We start from the raw sequence: 19,466 nt of genomic DNA on the forward strand, positions 1-19,466 counted from the left end.
ACTTATTAAACTGATAGTTCGGTAATTTTCACATCTGTCAACACCTGCTTTCTTTGGTATTGGAATTATTATATTCTTCTTGAAGTCTGTGGGTATTTCGCCTGTCTCATACATCCTGCTCACCAGATGGTAGAGTTTTGTCATGACTGGCTCTCCCGAGGCCATTAGTAGTTCTAATGGAATGTTGTCTACTCCCGGGGCCTTGTTTCGACTCAGGTCTTTCAGTGCTCTGTCAAACTCTTCACGCAGTATCTTATCTCCCATTTCATCTTCATCTACATCCTCTTCCATTTCCATAACATTGTCCTCAAGTACATCGCCCTTGTATAATAACAATAAGAGAACCAAATAAGCTAAATTTGAGGCACCGAAACAAAGGCAACTGACAACTGGTTTTCTGAGGTGTGTATGTAATCAAATATAATATTGAGGGGTGATAAGTAATGACTGCACAATTATGCAGTGGATATTACATACTTCATGCTAAGTAATGTAAATTATTGTATAACTATGGTACTAACAGGAGAACAGACTCAACTGCAGTGCAATATCTTTAGAAATGGGACTGCTGAATTAAGGTTTCAGATTAATTTGCAAAACTATAATGTACATCATTTGTTTTGACTATGTACACTTTCTTTTAATTACATCAATATAATAGAAGGAAACATTCCACGTGGGAAAAATTATATATAAAAACAAAGATGAGGTGACTTACCGAACAAAAGCGCTGGCAGGTCGATAGACACACAAACAAACACAAACATACACACAAAATTCAAGCTTTCGCAACAAACTGTTGCCTCATCAGGAAAGAGGGAAGGAGAGGGGAAGACGAAAGGAAGTGGGTTTTAAGGGAGAGGGTAAGGAGTCATTCCAATCCCGGGAGCGGAAAGACTTACCTTAGGGGGAAAAAAGGACAGGTATACACTAGCACACATGCACATATCCATCCACACATACAGACACAAGCAGACATATTTAAAGACCAAATATGTCTGCTTGTGTCTGTATGTGTGGATGGATATGTGCGTGTGTGCTAGTGTATACCTGTCCTTTTTTCCCCCTAAGGTAAGTCTTTCCGCTCCCAGGATTGGAATGACTCCTTACCCTCTCCCTTAAAACCCACTTCCTTTCGTCTTCCCCTCTCCTTCCCTCTTTCCTGATGAGGCAACAGTTTGTTGCGAAAGCTTGAATTTTGTGTGTATGTTTGTGTTTGTTTGTGTGTCTATCGACCTGCCAGCGCTTTTGTTCGGTAAGTCACCTCATCTTTGTTTTTATATATAATTCTTTTAATTACATGAATTTATAATTGTGTACTACGGTCATTTACATAGCTTGAGTAGAAGAAAATTGGTTGTGTATAAGAAACGACTTCTTCACTAAATAACAGATTAATTTCAACGTACTGTTTAGCAGGTGGATCAAATCCTCAGCTGCTGCTTTAAATCATTTTTCTTTTGGGTGCTACTGTACGACTGTCAGTACAACAGTCTTTGGTTGGTCAGTTAGTTAGTTAAATGTTTGATAAATCATTTGAATGTTTCTTTTATGGAAATGATGTGGAAAGAACATCTTTTTTCTCTGGCTACCACCTTTCCAATATACATTCATCAATGGAACAGAAGTTGTCCAGAAGAAGTGATTTTTAAGTTCAATTTAAAACTTACTTTGCTACCTGCCAGACATTTTATGTTATTGGGCAAGTGACCAAAGATATTTGTTGCTGCATACTGAACTCCTTTCTGAGCCACTGACAGCTTTAATAATGGGTAAGATCTTTTTTCCTTCTAGTGTCCTTCTCAAACTGTGATGGGCTGTTTATGACGAATGTCATTAACAAATATATGTATTTGACAGCGCAGCTAAAATGCCAACCCCCTTGAAGATTATTGTGCCTACATGATTTCTGTGAGTGAACATCACATATTATTTTTACTGCTCTCTTTTGTGGAATCAATACTTTCTTTCTAAGTGACGAGTTACCTCAGAACATCATTCCATAACGCATTTCTCTTTGTTGAGTTCAAGCACCGTAATCTTGAGTTTCTTTCAGCTTTAGCAACAGGTGGATCTGGCTTTTTGTAGTTTTTCTTATGTCCGTTGCTATGATTTGTATATTTTCAGTTAGAAAACACAGCATATAAAAATAAAATTGCAAGGCAGTGATGGTTAACAGAAGGGTATCAAATGATAACAAATGGTAATTACGTACAGCGATTAATACATTAAGCACCTATGACCTGAAGAATGGAACACCTCAAAAGGTGGTCGTTTCCTTCAAGCGTTCCAAGCATGTATCTAGAGCCTGCGAAAGACTGTTCGTAAGTCCAAAGCACCTGCTTTCTCGAATATTCTACCTGTACAGCATTGTTGCAAAAGTGAAATATCTTTTATAGAACTAGGGCCTACAATAAAATAAAAATGAAACATAAAAGTTACACAATTAGTTTTGATAGAAAAGTTACAAAATTAACTCAAACAGATAATATGTTAACCACCTTTCCCTAGTTGATGGCAATCTTTAATACTAACTGAGGTCGTAATAAATACAATGAACCGTATTAAGTCATCGAAGAGTGAAGAAACAGTGGAGTAATGAACCTGTAGCTAAGTAAAGAGGAAGAAATAAACACAAGCATAAAGGCAATAAACTTCAAAACTAATTCCACGAAAGGAAATCTTGCATATGCGCAGTTACACACAAAATAGGAAACATTTGTAAAATGAAATGTCACTCTAAAAACAACCACAAGTACAAAACACACACACACAAAATTCAACATTAATATCTATGGCAGGCAGGAAAGTGGGTGGCTAGTTTTCCTTGCTATTGCAAGAAATGACTTCATGTTAATGCTTAGCTTAAACCCCAAGATAATCTTATCTTCATGCAGAAAATATTTTACAGTCATCATCTCTTGCTTTATCATGTTGTTGTTGTTGTGGTCTTCAGTCCTGAGACTGGTTTGATGCAGCTCTCCATGCTACTCTATCCTGTGCAAGCTTTTTCATCTCCCAGTACCTACTGCAACCTACATCCTTCTGAATCTGCTTAGTGTATTCATCTCTTGGTCTCCCTCTACGATTTTTACCCTCCACGCTGCCCTCCAATACTAAATTGGTGATCCCTTGATGCCTCAGAACATGTCCCACCAACCGATCCCTTCTTCTGGTCAAGTTGTGCCACAAACTTCTCTTCTCCCCAATCCTATTCAATACTTCCTCATTAGTTATGTGATCTACCCATCTAATCTTCAGCATTCTTCTGTAGCACCACATTTCGAAAGCTTCTATTCTCTTCTTGTCCAAACTATTTATCGTCCATGTTTCACTTCCATACATGGCTACACTCCATACGAATACTTTCAGAAATGACTTCCTGACACTTAAATCAATACTGGATGTTAACAAATTTCTCTTTTTCAGAAATGCTTTCCTTGCCATTGCCAGCCTACATTTTATATCCTCTCTACTTCGACCATCATCAGTTATTTTGCTCCCCAAATAGCAAAACTCCTTTACTACTTTAAGTGCCTCATTTCCTAATCTAATTCCCTCAGCATCACCCGACTTAATTAGACTACATTCCATTATCCTTGTTTTGCTTTTGTTGATGTTCTTCTTATATCCTCCTTTCAAGACACTGTCCATTCCATTCAACTGTTCTTCCAAGTCCTTTGCTGTCTCTGACAGAATTACAATGTCATCGGCGAACCTCAAAGTTTTTATGTCTTCTCCATGAATTTTAATACCTACTCCGAATTTTTCTTTTGTTTCCTTTACTGCTTGCTCAATATACAGATTGAACAACATCGGGGAGAGGCTACAACCCTGTCTTACTCCCTTCCCAACCACTGCTTCCCTTTCATGTCCCTCGACTCTTACAACTGCCATCTGGCTTCTGTACAAATTGTAAATAGCCTTTCGCTCTCTGTATTTTACCCCTACCACCTTTAGAATTTGAAAGAGAGTATTCCAGTCAACATTGTCAAAAGCTTTCTCTAAGTCTACAAATGCTAGAAACGTAGGTTTGCCTTTCCTTAATCTTTCTTCTAAGATAAGTCGTAAGGTCAGTATTGCCTCACGTGTTCCAGTGTTTTTACGGAATCCAAACTGATCTTCCCCGAGGTTGGCTTCTACTAGTTTTTCCATTTGTCTGTAAAGAATTCGTGTTAGTATTTTGCAGCTGTGACTTATTAAGCTGATAGTTCGGTAATTTTCACATCTGTCAACACCTGCTTTCTTTGGGATTGGAATTATTATATTCTTCTTGAAGTCTGAGGGTATTTCGCCTGTTTCATACATCTTGCTCACCAGATGGTAGAGTTTTATCAGGACTGGCTCTCCCACGGCCGTCAGTGGTTCCAATGGAATATTGTCTACTCCGGGGGCCTTGTTTCGACTCAGGTCTTTCAGTGCTCTGTCAAACTCTTCACGCAGTATCATATCTCCCATTTCATCTTCATCTACATCCTCTTCCATTTCCATAATATTGTCCTCAAGTACATCGCCCTTGTATAGACCCTCTATATACTCCTTCCACCTTTCTGCTTTCCCTTCTTTGCTTAGAACTGGGTTTCCATCTGAGCTCTTGATATTCATACAAGTCGTTCTCTTATCTCCAAAGGTCTCTTTAATTTTCCTGTAGGCGGTATCTATCTTACCCCTAGTGAGATAGGCCTCTACATCCTTACATTTGTCCTCTAGCCATCCCTGCTTAGCCATTTTGCACTTCCTGTCAATCTCATTTTTGAGACGTTTGTATTCCTTTTTGCCTGTTTCACTTACTGCATTTTTATATTTTCTCCTTTCATCAATTAAATTCAATATTTCTTCTGTTACCCAATGATTTCTACTAGCCCTCGTCTTTTTACCTACTTGATCCTCTGCTGCCTTCACTACTTCATCCCTCAAAGCTACCCATTCTTCTTCTACTGTATTTATTTCCCCCATTCCTGTCAATTGCTCCCTTATGCTCTCCCTGAATCTCTGTACAACCTCTGGTTCTTTTAGTTTATCCAGGTCCCATCTCCTTAAATTCCCACCTTTTTGCAGTTTCTTCAGTTTTAATCTACAGGTCATAACCAATAGATTGCGGTCAGAGTCCACATCTGCCCCTGGAAATGTCTTACAATTTAAAACCTGGTTCCTAAATCTCTGTCTTACCAATATATAATCTATCTGATACCTTTTAGTATCTCCAGGGTTCTTCCATGTATACAACCTTCTTTCATGATTCTTAAACCAAGTGTTAGTTATGATTATGTTGTGCTCTGTGCAAAATTCGACCAGGCGGCTTCCTCTTTCATTTCTGTCCCCCAAGCCATATTCACCTACTATGTTTCCTTCTCTCCCTTTTCCTACACTCGAATTCCAGTCACCCATGACTATTAAATTTTCGTCTCCCTTCACAATCTGAATAATTTCTTTTATTTCATCATACATTTCTTCAATTTCTTCGTCATCTGCAGAGCTAGTTGGCATATAAACTTGTACTACTGTAGTAGGCGTGGGCTTCGTATCTATCTTGGCCACAATAAAGCGTTCACTATGCTGTTTGTTGTAGCTTACCCGCATTCCTATTTTCCTATTCATTATTAAACCTACTCCTGCATTACCCCTATTTGATTTTGTGTTTATAACCCTGTAGTCACCTGACCAGAAGTCTTGTTCCTCCTGCCACCGAACTTCACTGATTCCCACTATATCTAACTTCAACCTATCCATTTCCCTTTTTAAATTTTCTAACCTACCTGCCCGATTAAGGGATCTGACATTCCACGCTCCGATCCGTAGAACGCCAGTTTTCTTTCTCCTGATAACGACATCCTCTTGAGTAGTCCCCGCCTGGAGATCCGAATGGGGGACTATTTTACCTCTGGAATATTTTACCCAAGAGGACGCCATCATCATGTAATCATACAGTAAAGCTGCATGCCCTCGGGAAAAATTACGGCTGTAGTTTCCCCTTGCTTTCAGCCGTTCGCAGTACCAGCACAGCAAGGCCGTTTTGGTTATTGTTACAAGGCCAGATCAGTCAATCATCCAGACTGTTGCCCTTGCAACTACTGAAAAGGCTGCTGCCCCTCTTCAGGAACCACACGTTTGTCTGGCCTCTCAACAGATACCCCTCCGTTGTGGTTGCACCTACGGTACGGCTATCTGTATCGCTGAGGCACGCAAGCCTCCCCACCAACGGCAAGGTCCATGGTTCATGGGGGGTGCTTTATCATAAGGTTTAACAATTTCCCTTGTCGCCATTACATGACAGTTTCTGAGTAACCAGAACGCCGCCACTGATAGCACTTTTACAGGAAACTTTGGCAGCTTTACATTTATAATTACGTGGACTGGATTTGTTTGAATGTCTGTTTTGATTCATTTGACTAAAATGTGTCTTAAATCTCCCAAAATGCATTCATACATACCAGCACAACTGTGACATGTTACACACACATGTTCCTTATTAGTATACTTGTAACTCGGATTGCCGCACACGGTACGATCCACGTTTGGAACAGCCCCATGCGACCGGCGACACTGCAGGTGGCCAGCCAAGAGTGTCAGGTTGCATCATTATCAAGACTGCACTCCCGGAACATGATAATCTTGCAGGCAGCATTTTCACTGCTCAGTCCCGCTTACAAGAACAAGCGGGAATATGGCGACATCTGACGGCCTCTACTATGACTCAGCATCTCCACTGTATGGTAACAACTTTCCTTCTCATCGTATCATTACATTCCATCCTGGATTTTCCATTGTTTTATTTAAATTTTAAGAAGTCTGATTTCAGAAGTCTAATTTCAGAAGCACCCCTCCAACTTCCTGGAAGGTCACTGTACCAGAACTACTACTTTTACAAATCAAGCACTGGCCTTAGGTAATAAGCTTGCTATATATGAACTGTTTTATTCCACAATCTGTCAGCTGGTGTCCAACTGTTATGTTTGATATATTTTAACATTTAATTTCCCATTCATAAATGTCTCAGTTTGCCATGAAAATTCATTATACCTATCTCACTGTCTTAATTTATTTTGAAGCACTCCAACATTCCATTCATATCCATCATTCCTCTATATTAACTACAATCTTCAACTTCTTGTTTATTTCCTTATCTGGTGTCACAAAAAATTCTGTGATGTGATAAGTTGTCTTTTTATTCACAGCATTGCGAAGCAAGGGAGAAGGAAGATTTTGGTTTAACACCCTATCAACAGGGTTAACAAGACAAAGAAAAAGATCACATTGGAAAGAAATTGGCTACATCCTTTATGAAGGATCAGTTCTAGCGCTGACTAGGCTCCCATACATTTATCACAATGAAGATGATTGTTGTTTTATAGGAACTAAACTTTGAGATCATCAGGACCTCTATCCTAAGAAAACTCAGCTCTTTTCAATGTTCGAGGTCTGTTTACTATGGCCTGTTGCTGTGGTAAATTACTGGAATAAGGTGATAAAAAGAATGGGAGGTGTCAGTTTATGGAGGCTAAAACAGAAATAGTTTGGGGAGGGAGGATAATCACTGCAGGGAGGTGGAAAACTCGAGGAACAGTGAATTAGTACTTCACAGGTGATAAGTATCACGTCATTTATTTCCGACTCAGTTCCACAAATTCCCTTTTGATGGTTAATCTTAAACATTACTTTTGCACTGAAGGCTGCCCAGTTAACTTTTCTGTTGAGTGGTGGTTAAGAAAAGAGAGAGAGGGATCAAAGCTGCACAGAGCATTAGGGCTGCTCCAATGGCAAAAGGAGTGGTGGCTGTACTACATATTATAATGTCTATGATGGAATACACCGTGTAGGCTATGTTGAATTGCATTGGAGGTCCAATTTTAAGTAGCCCTAGAGCAAGCTTTGCAATTAATTTTCCAGTCAATAGACCAGTTCTGGACTTGTTTGTAAGGCCACAGAGTGGGTTCTTAGCATTATGATACACCCTGCAATAACAAGGGTAGGAGGAAATTGTTCTACTAGACCAGCTATATGTTGGAATGCTAGTTCCCTGTTTTGGGGAATGTAGATATGTATATTATACATACAGGTACCTGAAAACCAACAACTGCTTGGGTGGTGCTTTTCTAAGAGCCTTGTTTTCTTATTCATCACCAAGGCAGACAGGTAGGTCGTTAGCAATTAGAGACAAAATCAGTGTTCATGACAGCCATCAAAATTCCTTTGTAATAATGCCGTGGATGGAATTTTAGTATAATCTTCCGACAACAGTACAAAGAGAGGAAGAGCACAACCTGCAATAGGGATCAGTTTGTCTTGTCTTTCAATGGTATCTTTTAAGGTATGTAATCTCTTTTTCAATGCATCGAATGTAACATTACACACACTTTGAAATGACACTAACTTCTCATTAAATTCAGACTCTATATTGGTACACTTGTCCTCAATATCAAATTCTAATTTCTTGGTCAACCTCTGAAATTGATCATTCTGCTTTTTGTTAAAGTCTGTAAACATTTGATTCATCTGTACAGTTAAAGAATTACTTAATTCATTCATTAAATGTACTTGTAAATTTTCCACTTTATCATTTAACTTCTCAAATTTAGAATTTAAAGCTTCACCCTGTGCTTCTAGTTTCTCAAAAGCTTCACTCTGTGCTTCTATTGAACAGTTGAAATTACACTCTGTGCTTCTAACTTTAAATGAAAAGTAGTACTTACTTCATTTCTCAAAGAGTCAATCTGAGGAGTGGCGGCTACACTTTGCCCACCTATTTTTTCACTTAACGAAGAATTCTGAGCATCTAATTTGGTATTTAACTTAGTATTCACTGAGTCTAACTTCAGATTCAGTCCCTTAATTAAATTTGCTACTTCAGCCCAGTCTGGCATGAACTTAGTCACTGTCATCGTCATAGCTGGTTCTACAGCTTCTGTAGGTTGTTGTTCCTCCTCCATAGTCCTAATTTTCTTTGATCTTGTGATCATTAAAAAAAATCACCTCTGTGAATAATGACTACCCTAATTTACATTCGAATAGTTATTATCTTGAGCTCACCCGGCATAGGTTTGTAGGCTGCGTCGGTGAGGTGTATAAATGGCACCAGTGAAACACATGGGCACCGGCAGCATCATATGTTGCTTGCAGCATTGGTGGGCATGAAGTCAGCAACTCAAACAGCAACCAGCAATGATGGTGGGTTACTGTGACTACGTCAGCTGGTTACTGTGTGTGTGAGGATTGCTTCCTCCCCACAACCAAATCTTCTTAATCGAACCTTGCAGACCAATTTTTTCGTCTCATTATTATATGTTGCTATGGCAACTCTCAACTTTTGGTCATCTCAATCTTCTTAAAAAAAAATTCCTCCTTTTCATATCCTGCTCACTTTGGTCACCATGTTCTGGCAGTTTTAACATGAGAATTTACTTTAGCAGTAAACTGATCAATTACACAACAGCTATTGTACACTTCAAGTGGACAAAGCAACTATACACACTGAAATTCTCTCAATCCTTTGACACATGAATATTGACATTTAATAAGTTCCCATATGTCTTCTTAATGCTCGAAACAATAAATTACTTTTTAAATAAATACAGTTTCAAAATTATCTCCAGATTTCACAAGACAACTGTCCGGACCTTACGAAAGTAAGAGAATGAATAAGTAATTGTCTCTTCTGTTCTTTCAACAACATTCAAATGTTCACACAATAATGTTTGATGTCACACAGAGTACGGCGTGTTTATTCTTTGAGTTGGGCATATAACTTCTTAGGCGGGCTCGACGTCTACCTGCTCGCGCCGGTCATCCATCCAATACATGTCCGTCCTGCACACACATAATTGTGGTGCTGTAGACACAGTTCTACTTTACCACACTCATCTCTAAAATAACATGTGTTCAAGATGGTGGAAATACGAGGGTCTCTAGAATTTACCCCAAAATTCTCGTGGCACTACAATATGTCCCCAAGCTTATCAGAAGATTGATGCATCTCTGACTAAGCAGCATTTAACATACTGATCAAAAGGATGAACCTCATCTCTTCTAAGGCCACAACTTCACAAAAGTTTTTCAATGTGTTCAGTGAAGAAAATGGCTTTGTCAAAAAGAATTCTTCTTTGATCACACCAGATACTGGGAAGATTGCTTTTCTTCACCTGTTATCTGTCAACAAGGACAGGATCACCACAGGGACATAATTATCTATATCAAAACTTTTCTGCCTTCTCCTTGCACACATTTCAGCGCTGCCACCACTCTGTGCAAGTCTGAACCACTTCATTCCAGGTCATCTGGTTTGATGTAACTTACTCTTGTCAGAGGCTCTCCCCATCATCGATACCCCATCAAAACAATATCTACTTAACATACTAGCTGTTGAAGAGGACCACATATTATTTAAGTGAAAGTTGGGGGTTTGATGTATGATCTCAGGAATTCTTTGAAGCTGCTTAATTGAACAGTCAGATTCAGAGACAAAATATCTTACAAATTAATTTTACTTAACTACAGACCTGGATGAATTTCAAATTCTGCAGCATTTGGTGGTGGAGATGACATTTTCTTGCCAATGTGAATGAGTGTGTCTTCTTTGACACCTGTAGGAGATACTCTCATTGGATCTTTGCCCTCAAAGAACCCAGACCATGGAGAATCAAGCCAGTCCTTAAACTTGATGTGAGTCTCCTTTCTTGCATTTTCCAATGCTTCCTCACATATTTTTTCATACTTGTCATGAACATCCTGAAAGTAGGATTTACCACATTCCAAGTAAATACAACAAAACTAGGTTTATTTTTCAAAGCTACTGGTTATCACATGCTGGATCTTCATTATGTAATTTCACTACTACATTTGTGTAGCAGCTCAGTACACATGTTATAAGCAACTTACAAATATAAATTACAAATATAGTGAGAGGAAAATCAACACTGAAATGTTAGCAATAAATGAGATTGTAGACCTTCCAAATTAGACATGGAAAGGGCAGTCAACACAACACAGATTTAAAATGATTATCAATTGTTGCATATCACTGGTATATGACTTGGATCATTTCATACACAGCTGCAAAATTTACAGCAGAGAAGAATGACTGAGATTTAATAACTCACTGATGACAATCATTAGAAATAAAGTACAAGCTTGTATTGTAAAAATATGACTGGACGGGGATTTGAGCCTCTCTCTTCCAAAATGAGAGTCTGGTGGCCTATCCACAAGAGCACATCTCTTTGAGACCTTTTACAAAGAGTATTGAAGCTGTCAAGGATAGTGATACGAGTCTCACAATTTCTTATTCTCAGACTTCAATCTCTCTATCATCATCTTGGCCCTTATTGTCACTGGGGCACAGATGATGGGTGTAAGGAACAATACAGTATTCAAGGTACCTTTCCTAAAACTGCACTGCGAGTTTAGATGAATTCACAAGGAGACTGGAATGTAATTTTATCCAGAGTCTGCTGTACTCACCATCTCATTCAGCATTCTCTTATGTTAAAGTATATTTATTTCATAGTCACCTGCGTTCTGCACTTTGTTTCAGCTTTTGTGTGCAGCTCTTATTAGATTTCCAACACATATACCTTATGCTCTCCCTTCCAATATCCATTAGTTTTTATACATGTTGTATTTTTCCACATCTCCTTGAATTCTCACCATAAACCCGAGACATTAGGTTAATTCCTGCTTGTTGCTATTAGCATTTCACTCACCTGGCAGTATTATAACTAATACAGTTTAGAGAAAATACTTACCTTGACCTCTTCTGCTGTAACAACACCTTCATTTATTAGTTTATTTGCATATTTATCCAACACTGGTTTTGTTTTCTTGATCTTCTGGTACATTAGAGGTTGAGTGAACATTGGTTCATCAGCTTCATTGTGACCATTACGTCGGTAGCACACCTATCGCAGAAATGGTAGAACCACACAAGCCCAATAAACAGTTTGATAGAATTAAGGTATTACTAAGACAGAAGTAAAACAAGATTAATGGAATGCAGTCAAATTAAGTCAGATAATAATGAGGGAATTAGCAAATGAGAAACTAAAAGTAGTAGGAGAGTTTTCCTACTTGGGCAACAAAATAAATGATGATGGTTGAAGCAGAGAGGACATAAAATGCAGACTGGTAATAACAAGAAAATATTTTCTTAAGAGGAGACATTTGTTAAAATTTAATATAGATTTAAATGTCAGGATGTCTTTTCTGAAGGTATTTGTCTAAAATGTAGCCTTGCTTGGAAGTGAAATCTGAACAACAAACAGCTCACACAAAAAGAAAATAGAAGCTTCTAAAATGTGATGCTACAGAAGTTTAGATGAGAAGATCAAACAACTAATGAGGAGGTATTGGACTGAATTGGGGAAGAAAAAAATTTATGGTGCAGTTTGACTTAAAGAAGGGATTGGTTAACGGGACACATCCTGAGGCATAAAGAGTTCATCTTTTTGGTAATTTTTTTCTCTTTTATAAAAAGGCCAATAAGCAGGTTCAAATGAATGCAAGTTGTGATTATGACACAAAGGACATTAGCTCCCAGAGGGCAATGACTTGTCTCAATGGGGCGAATTGACAATTTGTGCTGGACTGGAATTTGAATCTGGGTCTCACAATTACTAGACAGATGCACTGACCACTACAACATCTGGACACACTGCAACTGCACGGACTACCCAAGCATGTCTCCCGTCAGAGCCAAATTCTCAACTTCACTACAGATGCAGTACCCTGCTCATTAGCCCCACTGCTTGCCAATTCCTGTAAGAATTTGAGCTTGGTGTGTTCTGCACTGAAGGGATCATTGGTGTCATTGCCTTAATTATATACGTTATGTCTGTTCTTTCAGATATGTCTGAAAGAACAGACATAACATATACAAGTTGCAGTAGTTACACAGAGATGAAGAGGCTTTCACTGGATAGACTATGGAATGCAGCATGCTTAATCCAAGTATTTAACAAGCTATAGCTAACTGTCATTACCTTATTATCATGACTGCACCTTAGGTGTACCTGTATTTATCAACTTTTCTGTCTGGCATTCTTATTATTGTAGATATAATTTCTCCAACCCTGAACATTGTGGGGAAATTGTTTTCACTTAAAGTTAAATATTTCAGGAGGTATCATGACTTGAAGACAACAAATTCATTATGATGCTCATGCGTCAAAACCAACAGCCTAGTCAGTTTTTCTGACCAATTGTTTCCGATTCAGAGAAAGTAATTGTTTTATCTTAAATATCCATATTTCAAAAGTTGTTAATGAGAGATGATTTCAAAACACCACCATTCTTATACCCTGTCAAGTTTCTAAAATCTGTTTTGATAATACTGAAACCCAAAATTTTATGAACATAGATATGTTCTTAGATGTCCCTTATTTTGGATTTCAAGGTAAATAGTTGAAATGTAAACATCTCTGAAATAATTTTACATGGCAACTCAATTGGAAGCCAGGAAAAGTTTCTCGTGCATCAGTTAATGATATTAAAAAAGTAGCATCTTGTGTTTTTGTAGAACACAAAAGATATAAATAGTCTGAGACGTGAAATCATTAGTTTTAAACATCCACACCACTATGATATTTTCTCTTTCATATTATTAATTGATATATCATTTTCATGTAATTGACAAAAAACCATGAAGTTATGAGTTGCTACTAAAGGGTAGTCATAAACAGCTGGAATTGAGAGCAGGCAACAGGCATTCACAAAGTGTATTCATGAGAACTACATCTACCTCTATACTCTACAAACCATCATGAGATGCACAGCAGAGGGTACATCCCACTGCACCAGTTATTAGAGTTTCTTCTTATTTAATTTACATATGAAGTGCAGGAAGAATGATTGTTTGAATGCCTCTGTGCATGCAGTAATTATTCCAATCTTATCTTCCCGGTCCCTATGTGAGCGATAAATAGGGGAGTGTAGTATAGTCCTGGAATCATCATTTAAAGCCAGTTCTTGAAACTTTGTTAACAGAATTTCTCAGGACAATTTATGTCTATCTTCAGGAGTCTTCCTGTCCAGTTCCTTCAGTATCTCTGACATCTCCCACAGATCAAACAAACCTGTGACCATTCGTGCTGCCCTTCTCTGTATATGTTCAATATCCCCCGTTATTCCTATCTCGTACGGTTCCCCCACACTTGATCAATATTCTAAAACCAGTTGCACATTTGATTTGTAAGCAATCTCTTTTGTAGGCTGGCTGTACTTCCCCAGTAATCTACCAAAAAAACAAGGTCTACAACCTGCTTTACCCACAATAGAGACTATGTGATCATTCCATTTCATATGCCCACAATGTGTTACACCCAGATATTTGTATAATCTGGCTAATTCCAGCAGTTACTCATTGCTATCATACTCATAGGATATTACCATTTTCGTTTTGTGAAACGCACAATTTTAGATTTCTGAACATTTATAGCAAGTTGCCAATCTTTGCACCACTTTGAAATCTTATCAACATCCGATAATATTTATGCAGCTTCTTTCAGATAGTATTTCATTATAAGTCACTGCATCACCAGCAAAAAATCTGAGGTTACTATTAATATTAACATGGGCAAGGCCAATTATAAGGGTGAACTTTTATGTGAACATTGTAAAGTGTATTGTGTAGAGATATTATAGAAGTTATTGATGGCTGTGTTAATGTAAAGACAACAGTGGGTGAGAATTAAATACTTTCCAGCATTATTTTATGTGCATGTATCAACCAGGGAACAATTACCATATTTGGCTAGTCAATATTATATATGTTGTGGGAATAAACTGCAAATAAATAGCAATGTTGTATGTCAGAGTTTTCAATTGACATACCTACAGTCCCATACCTCACTGCCCCACCACTGTTGAGATTTCAGATTTTCAGTCTAGATCACATAAGAAACAAATTGACCATCCACTTGCTCTGGCAGGCAACCCTCAACAGGGAGCAGTCACCAGACAGTGACAGCCATCACACCCTTACCTCTGGCACTAATGACTAGATGGCACTTCATTCAAGACATTTGCAGCAACCTTGCTCCAAGACAAATAGCTCCAAATTGCTTGCCAGTATCTGGCATCTGTGAAGGACAGTTGTGTCTGAGATAGTCTCATTAGTGGATCGAGTTCTCATACCAAGTGATCACAAGTACATCAACTGTGGAGCAAGCAGACAGGAAAGCCCTGGATTAAGAATGTTCAGTTTTGTTGACACAGATAAAGAATTACAGAAGTGGAGTTTTAATTCAGGTGATGAATCCATTATGGGTAGAATCCTAAGCAGTCTATCCTCCCAAAATGTTGTTGGTCTTAGACGTCAATACGAGTATAATGCAGCAACTGCACTTCCTGTACAGAAACCATATGATATTTTTAAATGAAATCATTGCTCCCACTTGACTAAGTTTTCATTATTTATTTAGCTCACTGTCATGATTTCAGCTGTAGAGCCATTTTCAAGTGTGAGATGAAAACTGAAAACAATAAAACATATGGGTAACATTTGATAAACACAATTTAAGGAACATTACTTCAGTCTTCACTTTGCACTTGCAAATGGCTCTATAGACAAAATAACAATCGTGAAATAAACAATAAAAACTTACATTCAAATGTTACCAATTATTTCATTTAAAAAATATGACCAAGGTTGCCAACCAAGGAGTAATCACACATATCATATCATGTCACATTTCCCTGTTCTAAAGCCTGCTGTGTACTAAAGCAAATGGAAGCGAACATGAGAGAAGGAGTGTAAAGCTTCATTTACACTGCAGCAAATGGAAGGAAACAAGCAAATATGCATTCACAGACAATTCACCAGAATTCATTTGTATCTGGCAACAAGCATTCACACTGGTGGGATTGGAGGTGAACATGAGAGAATGAACATAGCATGCCAATCCCATAAAGGTTTCACTTGACAGCACAATTTATAGTTGTGATGTAAATCTTTGTTATTGAGATAGTGTCATTTTGTGCAATGCTTTTAACAAATCAAGAAAAGCCGAGTGTGAAAATAAGTATGTAGGTGTCTGAATTTGTATGTAAGCATGAAACGCAAGGAGGTAATGCATTCAACAGTGAATTGAACCCCCAGCATTCTTTAGTATTATTAAAAAACTTTACGCATGTGTCAGTTGATGCCTTCACTGGCTCCTCATTACCAATGAGGAGAAAATTAAAAAGCTGCTGTTTGTTCACACTCACCCACAGTTTACACCAGGGAGAATTCCCATTTGCTTGTGTTCACTCTGGTGTAAACCAGGTTTAAGAGAGCAATTCATTAGTGCTCTCTGCCATTTGTTTCAATTATCAGCTGCCTTTTCCACAAGCATTTTAATGTTTTTGAATGAAAAGGAACACAACAGAACAAGCATTTAATCAAACACTTCCAAAAATTGAGATTATGCATTTGGTACTAAATTGTTTCTCATTGCACTAAAGGGTAAAAAACATTACAGACAGGATTTGTTTCACTTATGAAGTAAATAATGTTACATACTAGAAAAGATTAGGAATCATGTGACTAAACTATTGCAGAAAAAGCAGACATGGTTGACAGCAAATGAACTATGGGCCAAACACATCCAAATGTCATTTTCTCACACCTGCCTACCAATTACATGTGAGGGAATACAGTTTTCACAGGTGTTCCTTTGCTCAATGTTAACTAGGCTTAAAATACCCTTGCAGTAAAGACAACATTCACAGAATTTAAAGACTGAAATGTAATGCAGAATAATCTCTTAAATGTGATCAGTAACCTAAGTGTGGTCAAGTATTAACACATTACTCATGAAAGACATTATTTCAGTATAAATTGATGAAGAGTTTGCTATTAATGATGTCCCACAGATATTCAAAAGCATACGGGACAATCTGCTTCATGGCAACTTCACTTTCAACAGTGCTTTTGTTTCATTTGAAGAGTGAAAGACATAAGACAATGATAAGAAGAACAAATAAATGCAAACGATGTTAAACCACACTGACAGTCATTTGCAAGAAAATTCATTTCAGAAAATGAATGTGAAAATGGCAGTCCTGGTCCTCAATCACTCTGTTATGTGGCTTTCAGATCTTATCAATTTGATGTTTTGAATAGCAGGGCAGCATTTTCCTGTAACTCATACAGATGAGCATTACCAGACCACACAACTTGGAGCACAACGACTGTGTAAACTATGAGAATGCATGAATCTGGGAGTTTAGTAGAAAGCTTAAAGCTTTTATTGCAATACAGTCACCATTCAAATGTTAACTTGTAAGAACTGTTTGTAAGTGTACTTTTAATTAATTTCATGTTTTTTTCCACAGATAACTGTAAGGAGTATCACTGCAGTAGAAACAAATTTTGTTTGTAAAATTACAAGAGCTAATCTGCATTTATCAATTGAAAACCTGAGAAAAATTGCTCAGGAGAAACCACAGTCAATCTTCAGCTACATTCTTCTGCAGAACGAATGCAGCACTCAGCCTGAGCTGAGTTCTGCTAATCAGCTACAAACCTACCCTCATGAGACTGCACCAAAGAAATAGCAATGTCAGTTCCTTGACACATATAGGTCAATGAGCATTGTAGCATCACCTACAATATCAGTCACCTGGTTGACACAAGCACTCAGGTGATTAGTTTTTGGTGATATGCAGGCATTTAAGCTGCCTCACTGTCATATTAGTAGATTGGGGATGGGATTAATAAAGTCTATGAGAACTTACCCTGTTGAACTAATGATCAATGGAAAAAAATATGAGCTTGAGATAGAAGCAGTGAAGAAATGTGGACAGGATTTTCATGTCATCTCAGGTAGCTATTTTCTGCACCATTTTCAGGGTGCTGATGATCAATCGTGAACTGTTGAACTCCATGAAGTAATTCATCATTTGAAAACACACGACAGGAGCAAGGTACCCTGAGGAAATGCCCTATTCACTGAGATTCTAGTGAACCCTAGATCTGTGTGCTAAAAGCCAATGCCCCTGTAACCACGTGTGGGGGTAGGATGACAGTCAAAATACGAGAGCCTAACAGAACTATCTTTCTGATTGACCCGCTCAACCAGAATGAAGTCTTATCAATTTCAGGTTCATGTGAATCATTGCCTCTGTAAACCTGAGACTGAATAGTAAACTATGTGCCCCAGCTTGCACAGATAATTTCAGTACGAGAGATGATGTACCATGCGAGACTGTACTGGGCAGCATACAGATGATAGTTAATGATGAACTACCTTTGACAGGAGGAAAACAAATTCAAAAGAGCAGAAAACAGAAGTCATTTCCCCATGAGAAAAGTTTACAGTCATGCAACCCATTAGAAATCACTTACAGGAGAAATTGGCACACTCGCCAGTATCTGATCAAAGCCTTATCCAGTACTAGAAGAGTTTCCTGACCACAGACCTAACATACTGCAAAATTGCAACTTGGAGCATTAGACAGGTAGTGCAAAAACCCTATTAACCCATAGCATTTGCATTTAGTTGTAGAAGAGTATTCAGCAACAGCTCAATAGTGGAATTATTTAACCTTTCTCAAATCTATGGGCTTCACCTATAGCAAATGTGGCCAAGAAGTCTTAATGGTGAAAAATCCTGCTGCTTACACATTGATATGTGAATGGTAAATGAAGTCACAATATCTGACACATACCCGCTGCCTCGTATAGGTGAAACCCAGGACATGTCACAGAACTGCAAATATGCAGGTTGGGGCAAAAGCCATCGCAACTTTTTTTTGTTCTTGCTGATATGTTAGTGGATTGCAAACTGGTATTTGTTGCATGGGCGTTATGCAGGCATATTACGTATTCACAACAACAGATGGCACTGTGATTGCTGACAGTAGCACAGAGAGCATTGTGAAATCAGATGTGTGGCGAGTGTTGTGTGAGATGGAAGTAACTTGTGTTGAGCAATGTTCATACAGCAAAACAGCCTTTCACTGACGGAGAAATGCGAGATAATGTCACAGTGAATTGGTGGAAGACCTTGGGAATAATGCCTTCCCATACCATGCAGTGGAATGGTGGGTACAAATGTTTCAGCAAGGACATGTGGCAACCAGTGATCAGCAATGCTCTTGACTACCTCTCATTGGCTGGATTGAAGTGGTGTGACTTGGGTTTTCAGTTCGCAGTGATAAACAGAGAAACTTCACACGGTAAGGACAGAAAAGTTTCAGTTAGTGTGCAGGGCTGTATTCTACCAGTCTTCAGACAGAGAACAACAACAACAACAACAACAACAACAACAACAACAAATACAAATACCCTACATGTAGTGAACTGATTACAACTGTTCAGAAATTAGTGTTAGAAGTTCAAACATTCTTCTTCTTCTTCTTCTTCTTCTTCTTCTTCGCCTTTTCCTGTCTGTCTATGGGATCAATGTTGTTTTATGGGCTATGGTAATGATAGTGACACTGTGTGGCCAGACACCATTCCTGGCACCACCACTTCCAGGGGATGGAAAATT

The 19,466-nt window shown here is 38.2% G+C and overlaps 1 protein-coding gene across 1 annotated transcript in view; it reads right to left on the bottom strand.

Annotated features, from left to right (window-relative positions):
- The window catches only part of LOC126419242 (2-oxoglutarate dehydrogenase complex component E1-like), a 185,011-nt gene that overhangs the window by 61,581 nt on the left and 103,964 nt on the right, over window positions 1-19,466 (bottom strand). The window contains exons 10-11 of the mRNA XM_050086387.1: window positions 11,739-11,891; window positions 10,494-10,722 (exon numbers count right to left, since the gene is read on the bottom strand). Of these exons, the coding sequence (XP_049942344.1) occupies window positions 10,494-10,722; window positions 11,739-11,891 (382 nt within the window). The remainder of the gene's footprint in view (window positions 1-10,493; window positions 10,723-11,738; window positions 11,892-19,466) is intronic.

The sequence above is a fragment of the Schistocerca serialis genome, chromosome 9 (genome assembly GCF_023864345.2).
Source record: "Schistocerca serialis cubense isolate TAMUIC-IGC-003099 chromosome 9, iqSchSeri2.2, whole genome shotgun sequence".
Classification (NCBI taxonomy): Eukaryota; Metazoa; Arthropoda; class Insecta; order Orthoptera; family Acrididae; genus Schistocerca; species Schistocerca serialis.